At 39.6% G+C, this 15571-nt stretch overlaps 1 protein-coding gene across 2 annotated transcripts in view; it reads right to left on the bottom strand.

Annotated features, from left to right (window-relative positions):
- Positions 1 to 729: 729 nt before the first annotated feature.
- RNMT (RNA guanine-7 methyltransferase) overlaps positions 730 to 15571 on the bottom strand; it is a 32192-nt gene continuing 17350 nt past the window's right edge. For both annotated transcript variants that reach the window (XM_008159536.3, XM_054723820.1), the window contains 3 exons: positions 10904 to 11005; positions 8448 to 8481; positions 730 to 5273 (listed from right to left, as the gene is read on the bottom strand). In XM_008159536.3, the coding sequence (XP_008157758.2) occupies positions 5236 to 5273; positions 8448 to 8481; positions 10904 to 11005 (174 nt within the window). In that variant the 3' untranslated portion in view covers positions 730 to 5235. The remainder of the gene's footprint in view (positions 5274 to 8447; positions 8482 to 10903; positions 11006 to 15571) is intronic.

Raw genomic sequence — 15571 nt, 5'->3', positions numbered from 1 at the left:
AGAAAAAACTTTCAGCATTCCAGGTTAGCCAGGACAATCAAAGACACTGCAGCAATCTGTGGTGAAAAATCACTGTTGGAAGTTCTTAAAGCAGTTTTCTTTCCCTAAATCTCACAAGCAGAAAGGACAACCTCAGATATGTATGGATTTGGTAGTTTTCATAATCATAAGCTTGGAATAAACAAACATTTCCTGAGTAAAATATGCCTACTATGAAGATCACTGGTAAATTGTACTATATTAAAATTAAGCGCTTCTTTTCATCAAATGCATTCTCACAACACAATACATTCAACAAAGAACTTGTATCCAGAATAAATATATTTTTCAAAACCAACATGTTAATAAAGACAGCCCACCCTGATAAAAAAATGGGGAAGAAGTTGAACAGGTATTTCACAAGAGGACACTTAAAGACCAATAAGCATATATGAAAAGTACTCAATCTTGTTAATAATCAGTGTAATCAAACTAAAGCCACCCTGAAATGCTGCTACATGCCTGCTAGGAAAAAATGGAAAAGACACCATTAAGTGTAGACAGAAATACAGGACAATTGGAACTTGGGAAAACTGGCTGGAAGCATCCAGCAAAGCTGAAAATATTGTATGTCCTGTGACCCTGCAATTTCACCCCTGGGCAGATATGTGTACCAGAATTCATGTACAAGAATATTTGAAGCAATACCACTAATAATTGTTCGCAAACTGGGAATGAATCAAACATCCATCAGATAAGTAATGTGGTTTATTCATGCAGTGGAGTACTATATAGCCATGAGAATGAACCATGAACAAATACATGCAATAAAAATCTCACAATGTTAATAAGCCAAATACAAAATACATACTGTTTGATTCAATTTGAGCAATTTCCCAAACCAGACAAAACTAATCTATGCTCTTAGAAATGAAGATAGTGGTTCCCTTGGGGAGGTAGTAACTGGAGAGGAGCAGGAGGGGCTTCCAAGGTACAGGTAATATTGTTTGTTGATCTGGCTGCAGATAGTATTCATGTTTCATTTGTGAAAAATCAGTTACACTTCAATAAGAAGTTAGAACAAAATGATCTGCCTCAGCCTGCACAACCAGCTGAATGAAGAAATGATTCCTTCTCTTGGCCTCGCCCCTTGGCTACACTCCCAACTCCTGCCAGTTCCCACTGGTGAGGGTGGGAAGAGAAGCACCCCCTCACTGACATGCAGGCGGACTAAACTAGATCTGCAGTGGGTCCGACTGCTGAAGGAGTAGGCCTACCAAACGTGAAATGAAGTCTGCCTTCCTGCCTGTTGATCCTTCACTTTCTCCCCTCGTCCCCTAGTGCCTAAATGTCCCCGCTCTCTGCCCCAAAGCCTTACTCGGTAGTAAATGTTCCTCTCAGGGAACACTTAAATAAGTATCTATGTTTTGAACAAAAGGGATGGAGTGTCCCAATAGTTAACTCTTCGAGTTGCAGGATGGATGGGCAAGGAGTCATTTGAGCCTTTTTAACACCCCTGGAGGAATAGAACATGCAATGGAAATGCAGGCCTGATTGGGTTTTGTGGGATGTTCAAATCTTGGCTCTGCTTTGGGTGAGTTTGTATCCCCTCTGTGCCTGTTTCCTCATAAAAATAAACTTAGCCCTATCCTTACCTCATACAGTCGTTATAAGGATTAAATGAGTTCCATACAAGTTAGAAAAGTAACTGACATAAGATAGGTTCTAATGTTAGCTGACTTTATCCAAGGTTTGCTATCCCCAAGGAAGCAGGGCCCGGGAGCTCAAGGAGCAGAGGGCTTCGGGACTGACCATAAGTCTCCCCAGGCAAACCTGGGTGTCCCACACTTGCTTGTAATTGCAGTGAGGAGCAGGCTAAATAAATGGGAGCAGAGGAGGAACTGAGGACACATGATGGAGGAGGTGGCTGTCTCCAGCCGCATATATATCTGTAAATACGTCTATCATTAAATAAATAGGTGTAGCACCCACTGCGTCTGTTATCGTCAAAGAATCAGGAATGTTGCTGTCCGAGGGTGGAAAATGAAGACAATTCTTATGAGGTGTGTTGTATTTTATATAATAGCAACTAGGGAGGTAAGGACATCATACACCCATGCTTCCTACTGACCAAAGGGCCAGTAAACGCCACGAGCATTTTCTTACTTTATTTATACAGCCCTGGTCCCTGGATCTGGGTGTTTTTAAAAACCCAGAGAAGGTAGCAGTGACTATTCATGATACGTCAAAGCCTGAGGTAGATAACAAAGTCATTTTATCACTAGTGAAAAATAACGTACTGAATATCCACGAGGATATTCACACTGGCATTTTCTCACACCTACGCAAGCCCAATCTTCATTAGAAAAATACTTGAAGATGTATCAAAATAACAGAATGGCAATTCGCTTATGAAGCTGAAGAATAAATTCCCAAAAGAGCTAATGGGATTGGAGATCTGAACATCTGATAGCTGACGCTTTTTCTGCCTCTCCAATGATGATCAACATTGCACCTCGCCTCAAAGCCTGTCTCCCAGTGTAAACCTCTTTTCTGATGCCCTATCAATGCTATTAACACAAATGTAGACCACAATCCCATTTCCTCAATTTCCAAGTTTAGGGAGGGGATAAGCCAGGAAACTGTTCTGCTAATTACAAGAATTCGTTAACAGAGGTCAGTCTCCAAATCAATGCCTTCTCTCTCTGCAGGCATGTTTCTTTTGGAGTCACACTAGAACCAGACGCTTGGTATACACAGAAGGAGCAGTTACTACCCCAGGCTTCGTGCTGTCTGTAGGTTAGACACCGCCCCTTGGAATGCAGCTGGGATTGCCATCTCTCTCCCTGAACACTATATAGGGCCAGTAGTGCCTTTCCTTAAGCACATTCTGTTCTAGGCCCAACTAATTCAATTTGCGCATTCTTGGTTATACCCTACTCCAGCCATGTTCCTAGAGCAGTCCTTCCCATCTCAGGTTGTGTTCTTTCCACAAATGGCCGATTGACCCTCATTTCTACTTTCATCTTCAGAGGACAAACTGAATGGCAGGTCTGAGAGTGCCCTTCAGTCATTCCCATGAACCACTTACATCACTGATCTGACAATGAAAAGACATATCCCTCAATTTCCTAATGGTTACAAGTCTTTAATGGAAAATCACCAAATATTTAGACTGCAGGTGTATTTGGGGTGGGGGTCCTACCAGCTTTTGCCTTGGTGATTGTGGACAGGGGCCACCTTTTCCTAATACAGGACACCACCCAGACACTTAATTGCAGCAAGGGGACATCGGGGAGTGGAGGGAAGCGCAGAGAAGGTAATGAGGCCAACAAAGCTCATAGGAAAGGGCAACTCCACATCCTCAGGTGTGACTGCGTCTCTCCTGCACACTCAGCAGCTCACTCAGACCCCAGAGCCCTGCTCCATCCATTCCAGATCTCTTCTGTTCCTTCCTACCCACAGCCCTGGACCTTCCTTTTCTCTCTGCTTTCTATTACCAACAATTACTCCATCCTTTAGGCAATTCTTCTTTTCTCCAAATTATCCATGGAGTGGAAAGAGCAGAAGGAGGCTAAAAACGGCTTATTATTTGCTTAGACTTAACTACGACCATTAAATGAATGACGACAGGAAATAATAAAGCTTTTCAGTTCTATTGAACTTTCATAATACTCTCTGGTACTTCCTCTAGAACTAAAGTAAACGTGGATATGTAGTATTAGGAGCTCACCATCTCCCTCTCTTCAGCACCATTACAAAAACCTTAGCTAGCTAACAGCAGCCACCATAATCAGAAGTACTATTATTTCCCCAATGACTCATGGCAATCACCACCAAGGCAAAAAGACTGACTTTTTGTAAACTGGTAACAGTTTGGCGATTGACAGATTGCAGAAGAAACAGAAATTAGATAATTCATGTTTCTTGCTAAAAGATTTGCTACTCCAATACCATAAACAATAGCATATATAAACAAACTGAGAACTACACTTTTTAAACAAGTACTCAGGATTATTAGAGAAATAATGTCTTTTAAACAGGCTTTAAAGAAATTATTTATGAAAGGGATATGCAGTAATTGCTCTGCTTTGTTCTTTTCAAGTTTTTACTACATCTAAAAATTGGCAAGTTTTCTCAATTGTGATGTGACACGATTTAGGACAACAGTTCACCTAGCTGTCAATTTTGGAAGAGTAGTCAAGCAAGAAGCCAGAGCTCATGATTGTAATGGTTCTGAAATAGCAAATGCAAACTCTGAATGGTGATGAGATGCTGGATCCTACTATGCAAAAGACAACATTGTAATTGAGGAGTAGATACTGCTGCTTCTTTCTGGGCCGAAAGGAGTAATGGATTTATAGCATATAGCGCTATAACCTAGATCAACATGAAGTTGGTCAGCTTTTTTTTACAGTCACATCCTACAATTGCAGTTCCATATTTAAATCTGAGGATAATATGCAATTGGTTTACATGGGCGTGCTTTCATTATATCTTGAGAGAAAACATCGATGGCATTTTGGTTCAATGAAGAAAGGTAAATCTAATTATATTCTTGATACCTAGAAACATTAATTGGCAGGAATTTCATCAGAGAAAACCCTCAAGATCTAAAGCAGTTTTGTGCTGGCATCCAAAATGTTCTATCCAGTTCCAGAAATGTATCATATGAGCAAATAAAATAGTTACTATTTGTAATGAAAGGTAGTAACTGGCTAAAATTCTAGGTTAATAACTATTATGACCATTTAAAATTTAGTTTATAACTTTAGCGATACCTATTGAACATTTCTTACATTCAATTGTATAGATATGCAATTCATTTAATCTTGAAAAACACTATGTAAAACTATAGAAATGAGAACACACTTGCAAACTATTATACTCCCTCATCAGTTCTACAACTGCAATAAATTTAATACTATAAACAGACCGAACAAATCAAAGCACTGTGGAAAGAGTTCATATTGTAATTTTAACAAGTCATATTGTAATTTTTATGAGCTAAGAGAGTAGAGGCAAATGGAATTCTTAGAACATTAAAAATAGATTTTAAAGACAAAGGTCCCAACTTATTCTTATATACACACACAAAAGTTCATCTGTCACAGACAGCAAATATTGAATGTATACACTGGAGTTTCCAGCACCATCCTGTACATTTAGAATAATTAAAATAAACAGAAAGTTGACAAATTTATCTAAGGTGGATCATTCAAATCTGTGTAAGATGAAATACAGCTGTTCTGGTGCTCACTGCTGCTTCTCAAACGCAAAAACCAAGTAAATACCTAAAAAAATAAAATAAAATAAGTAAAGTTACAGTTTGCTTCATCAAATCCTCAGGGAAAACAAAACAATCTCAATCCTATTTATAATTTGGTAAAAATTCTTAGGCCTTCAAGCAGCTTTTAATTAGTCATTTAAAAAGCAGATAAGGGGTTATATATGATGTTTATTTGAAAACAAATGTCAGTATACCCAATGACATCACAGCCCCTGAGAAGACCAATTCAAAGGCTTTAAAAATCTCTAAACACAGTTTAAGAAAATTTAAGAATATAAAAGCAAAGAAAATTAAAAGTAAAAAAATCTTAGGACTAATTTTATTTTTTATCCAGAGCAATATATATATATATATATATATATATATATATATATATAGCATTTTATTCAGAAAAAAAAACTAAGAAGAATGATAAGGAATATATAACATGCATGTTAAAATTCAAATAACTGAATTGGCCTGGTAAGGAAAGTGAGGCAAAGGTTACATGATAATCAACGCTTAAAGGCCCCAACAATGATACTCCTCCATGAATCCAGCCCCAAGGGCACTCTCTCTTAAATAAAATTTCTTACTTTAATGTGTATTCACTCAAAGACATCTAAATGCATCTAAGGTTCTCCATTCTGAACCCCACTAAGGTTCACACCTACAATATCTTCTAATACGATACCAATAGGTTTTATGGTAAGAAAATACCTGAAAAGATGACAAATCATCAAAACATCACAAGGATGTTCAGAGTGTGTATTAGGACATTCATTCAACTAGCGATAATAGGCCACATAACTTAGGAGTATTCACTCCTTTAGTTAACTTTTGAACAGGGAACATATGAAGGATGTCAGAGATCATGTAACAGTCTCCTGATCCTTCAGCTTTTTGCCCTTCCAACCCAGCCTGTATGGGTACCAGTCTTTCCAAAACACTACTTTGACTTTGGCCATGCTATTCTCTACTCCGTATCTGCTAGTTCCCAATTTGATTTGATTTGATTTTGATTTTTTACGCAATGACAGATGGACAGAAAACAAGCAGGATAATCATCAATACCGTAGATTCTTCTAGACTCTAGAGGATAAGGAAGCAAAGTAATCTAAATATTCATATGAGATTTAAAACTGACCAGCATTACTTAACCTTGCCCTGCACTCCAAGGTTGCAGTGCAGCCCTGCCCAACCCACTCCCAAACACCTATACCTACTGCAAAACCCCCCGCAGTCCTGTCCTTTCCTCAAGAGTCACTTAAAACCACTAACATACAGTGTCTGATGTCAGAGAAGCAATTGTAACTTTTCTTTCTAGCTCTAACACTCTGAAAGTCTCACTCATATAAAACGTTTTTTGCGCAGGCATTTCAACGGGGATTTAAAGAAACAAATCTTGAACCACTTCTAAAAGCAACCCAGCAACAATTCTCTACTTCCCTTTCACATTTAAAGTATCTTATAGAGAAGCAGCAGGCTGGGGCAGTAAATGCTTAATGATTAGACCAGTAGGAGTTCAAAATATAACTTCTTACATTTATTAGACTGTGAGACTAGGCAAGATACTTTCCAGACCCAAAGCCCTCCAGTTTAGAACAGTGTGCCTTATCAAAGAGTTGAGTGCTCCCAAGAGCTAGAATCTGGCTGCAATTTGGCCATTGCTCCTTTCCTATTGCTTTTTACATCTCTAACCCATCTTCTCCTCAACTGTCTGGGGCTATCTAATTCATTTGTATGCTATCATTAAAGTCTACAATTAATATAAACATACTGCTATAAGCTACAGCCATCACACTATCCAAGCCTCCGACCAAGTTGTCTGCCCTCAAACTGTGCTCTGGGACGGGTAGCATATCTAAGATAGCTGTGTCATCTCCAGTTTGGGGAAAGGAAATATGTAGGTTTATGCTCACGTCTCAGGTGTCAAAGATTACGTCTCTATCTCTAGCACAGCTTCAATCCCTTTTCAACTAAGAGCACCAATATTCTGAGACAAGCTCAACATGCCGGCCTATGTGTCTTCTTTCCTTTTCTCCTCTATCCAATTCAGCAAGTCCTAAGAAAATGTCTTTTCTGTGGGTTTCTATGAGGCCATGGTTATGAGCATGGAACAATGTGACCTTAGCCAAGTTATTTAACTGCTTTCTCTGTGAAAAGTAGATATAATAAACAATAGTCTACTTGTAAAGTTGTGAGGATTAACTAAGTTACTACATATGAAAAGCTAAAAATAGTGCCTGGGCACATGTTAAACACTTGCTAATATCAAGTATTATTTTTTCTCGGGTTTCAGGAGTTTTCATTCAACTTTCTTTCACCTATTTTTCCCATTACAGTAACTTTAGCATTTAAAATTGTTTGCCCAGCTAGTGCATTTATTTTGTCCGTTTCTTCCATTAGATAGTACACTTCTAGAAGGCAGAGATGATAACTTATTTACCTTTTTATTTCCTAAAGCCCTTTCATAGAACTTTATGTAAGTCAACACTCAATGTTTATCAAATGGATTATCTTTGAGTACTACTTATGCCTTCAACATAATTACCAAGTATTTAAATGAACAGTGCGAACTACCTTTTAAGTCCTCAGGGCAACCACATAAGGGTATTACCATTATCCTACCAGTAAGGGAGCTGACTTCAGCATCCATTTGCTGAAGAACCTCAGGATTTCACAGATTTGTCAGGTCTCTTCTTTCTCTTCCAAAGACAGGTACCTCACTTTACAGTGTCTCCATATCAGACCTGTTCCCACCCCTCTAAAATATTCACTCAGTGCTCCTTCACTAAATGTTCTAGTATCTATTATGCCTTCGCTGTCAACATCAGAGTGGCCAAAATCAAATAAAGTACATGGAAGTGTTCTATAAGCCATAATTCCCAATAGAAAGCTGAAGTAAAGCCATCAAATACAAAGAGCTATGTAGTTAATGAGTTAAAGGGCTATGTAGGCAATGAAAATGTTTAGGAATATTCATGAAAGTTTATATTAAACAACATTCTGCATATATTTTCTCTTGACACTAAACAGCTGTGCAAAACAGGGAATTGGACATAGTAGGGATTTTTTCTATAATTAAGTACATACACAACCTAATATGTGTCAGAAAAATTCTCAATTTCATATTTTAATAATCACTTTAAAACAATCTTTGAAAATGTCAGTAAATCTATACTGATGATATACTCACTTGTAGCTTCCCATTCTGATTTACTTAAGGTTCCCTAAAATTACAAAAAAAAAAAAAAGAAAGAAAATTTCAGATTGAATATGGAAGTACAGTTAATCTTTGAACAACAAAGGTTTGAACTGCATATGTCCACTTATATGTGAATTTTTTAAAATAAATACTGTCAATTTATTTTCCTTATGCTTTTAAGAACATTTCCTTTTCTCTAGCTTACTTTAATACATTTAACATACAAAATATGTGTTAATTAACTATGTTATCAGTAAGGCTATTAGTTAAATTGGGAGGGGGGATCAAAAGTTATACATGGATTTTCAACTGTGCAAGGGGTCACGCTGACCCCCATGTTGTTCAAGGGTCAACTGTATATATTTTTCAACTAGAGGTCCGGTGCACGAAATTCGTGCATGGAGGGGGGTTGTCCCTCAGCCCAGCCTGTACCCGCTCCAATATGGGACCCCTTGAGGGATGTCCGACTGTCGGACATCCCTCTCACAATCCAGGACTGCTGGCTCCCAACTGCTTGCCTGCCTGCCTTCCTGATTGCCCCTAACCGCTTCTGCCCACCAGCCTATCACCCCCTAACCACTCTGCTGCCAGCCTGTTTGCCCCCAACTTCCCTCCTCTGCCGGCCTGGTCACCCCTAACTGCCCTCTCCTGCAGGGTTGATCACCTCCAACTGCCCTCCCTTGCAGGCTTGGTCCCTCTCAACTGCCCTCCCTTGCAGGCCGGGTGCCTCCAAACTGCCCTCTCCTGCTGGCCATCTTGTGGTGGTCATCTTGTGTCCACATGGGGGAAGGATCTTTGACCACATGGGGGCAGCTATATTGTGTGTTGCAGTGATGATCAATCTGCATATCACTCTTTTATTAGATAGGATAGATGTCTGGTACAGGGGTGGGGGCCAGCTGGTTTGCCCTGAAGGGCGTCCCGGATCAGGTGGGGGTTCCTTGGGGTGTGGGGCAGCCTGAACGAGGGGCCTGTGGTGGTTTGCAGGCCGGCCACACCCCCTGGCAACCCAAGCAGAGGCCCTGGTATCTGGGATTTATTTTCCTTCTACAATTGAAACTTTGTAGCCTGGAGCAAAGCCAAGCCTGGGGCTCCCTCCGAGGCAGGCAGCCATTTGTGTTGGGGTTATAATTGAAACTTTGTTGCCCTAAGCGGGTGGGCACGGCCAGGGTGTGCGGAAAGCTTTGCTTCCCCTGTTGCTGGCGGCAACCCTGGCCTGCTCTCTCAAGCTGCATTCTGCCGCCATTTGTTTGAATTTGTTTACCTTCTATAATTGAAACTTTGTAGCTTGAGTGGAGGCTTAGGCCTGGCAAGGGCAGGCAGAAAGCTTGGCTTCCTCTGTTACCTAGGAAACCTTGCTCTCTGTGGCTGTAGCCATCATGGCTTGGGTTAATTTGCATACTCGCTCTGATTGGATGGTGGGTGTGGCTTGTGGTGTGTCGGAGGTATGGTCAATTTGCATATTTGTCTATTATTAGATAGGATAATGGGCAGAGTTGTCCAAACACTATCTTTGCTATAAATATACATACAAATTACTATAAATATTACTGTGACCTGAACATATAAAATAAATCATAACCTTTAACACCACCCTCTCAACACTTCTGCCCTCCTGCCAAATTCTCTTAACCACTACTTCTGAATTTGTGTAAAGAGGGTGTTTGTGTGTGTGTAACTAAAAAAAGCATCTAGCTTGTATATTTAACTTGGAAAACAAAAAAATCAAAATGCCTATCTCAAAACATCAAATAGCCCTACAGGAAGAAATAAAACTTTTATGTTTTTACAAAGAAATCACCAAATGAAGTACATATTATGCAAAGGAACTAAATTATATTTAAAATAGTTATCAAAATATTAAAAACATTTTGATATAATAATGAAATGGCTAACAAGATATAGTAGCAACTCTAGCAACTAATGTAATTTTGAAGAATTAATGAATGTAAACAATATTCTCAGATGCCAGCAGAAATGTGTTATGCAAATATATATAATTTCTATTAATGACAAAGTCACAGCTACAAATAATACAACTGTTATTGTTGTGTTCATAATATGAGAAAATGTAAACTTCATGTAGAAGTCAGTGAAAATGAACATGTAATTTTTCACCATCTGTTCATGAGCCCTGAATTTTATCTATGGAACACATTAGATAATAGCACCTAGATTAAGATATAATGATATAGCAAGAAAACTCAACCAAGCCTCTTAACATTTTCCCCATCTTTACTGCTTCATATATAGCACTCCATTTTCAGTACATTTTATTCCCCAGTCTATGGTTAAAAATCATAACTTAAGGAAAACAGATTAATGTGTATATGATTTATAACTCAGTAAACCCATGTTCTATATAGCAATGAAATAATTTCCTAAGTTTCCATATGTACTTTTTTTCATTTTTTTTAAAGAAAATATGTTAAAATTTGAAAACTTACCAAAGGTAACCTTACTTGACTATTCTTTATGTACTGTGCTGCATGTTCGTAGTCATCTGCCTTTTCAGAAGCAAGTTTGGAATTCTCATTTGCAGGATATGCCTAGGGAAGCAAGTCAAACTCCTTGTTAAGATATCACACTGAAATTTACAATGCAGAATTAACATACTAAATCACCTAAATAAAATAAATAACACAATAATTCCCAAGTATTACTTCAGGAAGACAAACTACATATACTTGTGAAATATATATATCCTATATAATAAAAGACTAATATGCAAATCAGCCAAACGGTGGAACAACTGGTTGGTATGACACGCACTGACCCCCAGGGGGCAGACGCTCAACACAGGAGCTGCCCCCTGGGGGTCAGTGCACTCCCATAGGTGGAGCACCGCTCAGCCAGAAGCTGGGCTCAGCTAGAATCCTCTCCTGCCTCCACAGCAGTGCTAAGGATATCTGACTGACGGCTTAGGCCCACTCCCTGCGGCTCCCGGACTGCGAGAGGGCGCAGGCCGGGCTGAGGGACACCCACCTCCCTGTGTGCATGAATTTCCTGCACCGAGCCTCTAGTATATATATAAAAAGGGTGGCAGGCAGCAGCTGTTATGGTGAACTTGATCATAATCAGAATATTTAAAGTTGGACTAAATTGTATCATTTAATCACCACCAAGGACCACTTAGCAGCAAACACTTGCAGCTCCCTGACTCTCAGTCAAAGGCTTTTTCTGTTACAACACAAAGCTGAAGAAAGATATTATCAAATGAACTAAATATTAATTTGAGCATTATAGCTATTTAATAGCCACGGAAGGCATGAACAGCAATTAGAAACAATACAAATGAAAAACTCTAGTCAACAGAGAACCCAGTGAGTTTAACAAGATAAGGAAAATAACCCAGCCTCCAAATTATAGGTAATCTCCACATTCTCATAAGCATCTGAAAAAGGGTCAACAAAACAAAAAAAAGTGTGTGTGTGTGTGTGTAAGAGTATGTTGGCCAAATGTATATTCAAAGTACCCCAAGCACTATTTATAGGGCATTTTAACTAATTTCTCCTTATACTATGAAGAAAAGTGCTTTGGAAATACATGTAAATCAAACATAAATTACATAGACTATTTAATATAACAACTATCTACTCTATAAAAATTATATATTCTTTACCAGCTAGCAAGAAACAACTTTAGACCTAGATCTTCCTGGCGATTGTGTAAGAAAATGATCTGGGAATGTCTACTGTGCTATCTTTCTTTTCTTTATAAATATCCTACAGTGAGTGGAGGCATTAGAAATTTAACTATTTGTTTGCTTTTTAAAAAGTGTTTGGCTTTTTGGACTTCCATATTGTTACCATTAACAGCTATATTCTTGATCGCATCTTAACACAAGATATAAGAAAATCGTTTGTGATCACTAAATTCTTTTTTGAATTCCACATCTTATAGTTTCATTGCATCACAAAGCTTCAAAACTTTAATTTGAATGTCTGCCAAACTATTCTGTTGTAAATTTTTTCTTCACCTTACCAGTGTAATCAGACTCCTCCATGTGATTATTTGCCTGTCAAACATCTAGTTTCACTCTCTATTGATAATTTTAAAAGACCAAATAACATGACTATAAAGTTCCAAAACTGATTGTTTTTTTGTTTTTATATATTTTTATTGATTTTTTACAGAGAGGAAGGGAGAGGGAATAGAGAGCTAGAAACATCGATGAGAGAGAAACATCGACCAGCTGCCTCCTGCACACCCCCCACCAGGGATGTGCCCGCAACCAATGTACATGCCCCTGACCGGAATCGAACCTGGGACCCTTGAGTCCGTAGACCGACGCTCTATCCACTGAGCCAAACCAGTTTCGGCCAAAACTGATTGTTTTGTCTAAACTTGCTAAAATGTACATATCCTATGAAGTATCTCCCCTCAAAGTAGTTACCTTCCAGAACTGTTTCCAGGTAAGAAAAAAAGAAAAGAGGTGTCAGGACTTTATAACTATAGTTCCTTGGCTTATGTCTTTTCATTCTTTCTTCCATCTGCTACACTGCTCCAGGAGAGCAGAGTAAAGCTGTACTGGTTCTACTGCTGAAACTGAAGGCTGACGGCGTTAGGAAAAGACCTTTTACAGCAAACATCAGAAAACAGATCCATTTAAAATCTGACCTGGACCAAAGCCATAGCATCCTGACTGCTCTTTCTGCCTCTGGCTTTAACATCCCTCAAACCATGCTATCCCAGTCATATTCTCATTCTTGTTTGGTCATGTCCTCTCTCACTCACAGTCCTTTACAGGCCTGCAAAAGTGATTTGGTGAAGAAGTAGAAAAATAACAAAGGACTTTTTCAAACTACATACTATTATTGCTCATGTATGTCCCCAGATAGCCACAGTAATAAGTCATATCCTCAAAGGCAGTAATGGGGGAGAAGACTGGAGACCTACTGTGCTAAGAAATACTGAGTTACCAGTACTTCCTCAAACATTCTCTGCTCTCTCATGCTTCTCTGTCTTAACTCTTACAGTCTACTTTTCTTCCCAAAAGGCCCTTATATTTATTTCTTCATTACTGCAATTCTCACATTGTATTATTTGCTTGTATGTTTATCTCCTTAATACACCATAAGGTCCTTAAAGAAAGGGGACCATTATCCCATATCCCACTGTCCAGATGTATTTTTGAATAAATCAATTCATTACACAAATCAATTTATTACCCAGATGGGAAGAGAAAGTATAAATAACTGATCACTGTACATGCAAAGCATTATCAAGTAAGGATGATAGCAAGCGTGGGGAACCATTTTTCTGCCAACGGCCATTTGGATATTTATAACATCATTCCTGGGCCATACAACATTATCAACTTAAAAATTAGCTTGCTATATTTGGTCAAACATTTAATTAACTCACCCCTAATGCCTTGGCAGGGCCAGACCAAATTATTTCACGGGCCTTATGGCCTGCATTCCCCACCCTTGTACTAAAGGCATGTATGTGTATAGTGATTTATGCACACAATATTTTGTAATTTTTTCCTTTTCCTCAAAACTAACAAAAAGAAGCCTCTCCTCCTCCTAATGTAAAGTAAATACAAACATTCCTAACTCTAAAACAAAAAATGTGACCAACAAAGAATATGACATTTTAGTGATTACTAGTTTTAAAAGACAATTTAGGATTTAAAAGTGACCCTCCCACTCAAAATCAGGGGAAGGGATGCAACTATAATAGGAGACTTTTGTTGGAATCCTATATAATAAAGAGGTGATATGCAAACTGACGCTCACACCCTCACAAGATGGCTGCCTACGACCAGGCCGGCAGGAGGGTTAGTGAGGGACGACCAAATGACTGAACAAGCAGGCTGCGTGCGGTGACCAGGCCGGCGAGGGTGAGGGGGGCAGTTGGGGGCGACAAGGCTGGCGGGAGGGGGGGGGGTATTAGGGACAACCAGGCCAAAAGGGGGGGCAGTTGGAGGCAATTAGGCTGGCAGAGGGGGCAGTGAGGGGTGACTAGGCCGGCAGAGGGGGCAGTAAGGAGTGACCAGGCTGGTGGTGGGGGGTGGCATTTAGGAGCAGCCAGGCCGGCAGGGAGGGGGCAGTTGAGGGCGACCTGGCCAGCAGTTAGGGGCGACCAGGCTGGCAGGGGCGGGGGGCAGTTAGGGGTGATCAGGCCGGCACACAGAGGCAGTGAGGGGTGATCAGGCCGGCGTGGGGGTGGGAGCAATTAGGGGCGACCAGGCAGGCAGGCAGGTGAGCAATTAGGAGCCAGTGATCCAGGATTGTGAGAGGGATGTCCGAATGCCGGTTTAGGCCCGATCCCGGGATTGGGCCTAAAACGGCATTCGGACATCCCCAAGGGGTCCCGGATTGGAAAGGGTGCAGGCTGGGCTGAGTGGACCCCCACCCCTTCGTGCATGAATTTCATGCACCAAGCTCTAGTACACCTATAAAAACTGAAGAAAATCTAAATGTTAATAGCCATGTGACCCCAAACAGCTATTTACCATCTCTGAGCCTCAGACTGCCCATTTAAAAATAGAAAACGCGGCTGCTTTGCCTTCTTCATGAGATAATTGAGGATAAGTAAGAGTAGACTTAAAATACTTTAAAAATATTCTAAATTGGATGAACTCTCTAAAGAAGTTTAATGACTGATTAATATGACCACTGATCAATAACAAAAATGCTCCCTATGATCAGTGATAAAATACATAAGGAAAACTAATTAATTAATAGTTGTACACTGTGTTTAAAGCTTATATAGACTACCTTCACTACTGCATTAGGGGAAGCAGAGAGGAGTCCAGGAGTTAAAGCAGGTATCAGGACCAATATAGGCTAAAGATTGAAATCTTGCTAGACAGTCACAAAGAACAAATTATACATGGTATGAACTTGTCTCGGACCCTGGCTAGGAAGGTTTTAAGTTACTGTTTAACAAAAGGGCATTAGTGTAAAAGAAGTGGTTCTCACCTGGGGGTGATTTTGAACCCCAGGGTATATTAGGCAATGACTAGAGACATTTTTGGTTGTCACAGCTGGGGTGGGGGTGCTACTGACATCTAGGGATATTGTTGAACATGCTACAGTGCACAGAATAGTCCCTAAAACAAGCAATTATCCAGCCAAAATTCTAATATTCCTGAGGTTGAAAAA

Source organism: Eptesicus fuscus, chromosome 12 (genome assembly GCF_027574615.1).
Source record: "Eptesicus fuscus isolate TK198812 chromosome 12, DD_ASM_mEF_20220401, whole genome shotgun sequence".
In the NCBI taxonomy this organism is placed as follows: domain Eukaryota; kingdom Metazoa; phylum Chordata; class Mammalia; order Chiroptera; family Vespertilionidae; genus Eptesicus; species Eptesicus fuscus.
The sequence above is the reverse complement of the archived record's forward strand: the minus strand, read 5'-3'. Positions and strand labels throughout refer to the sequence as shown.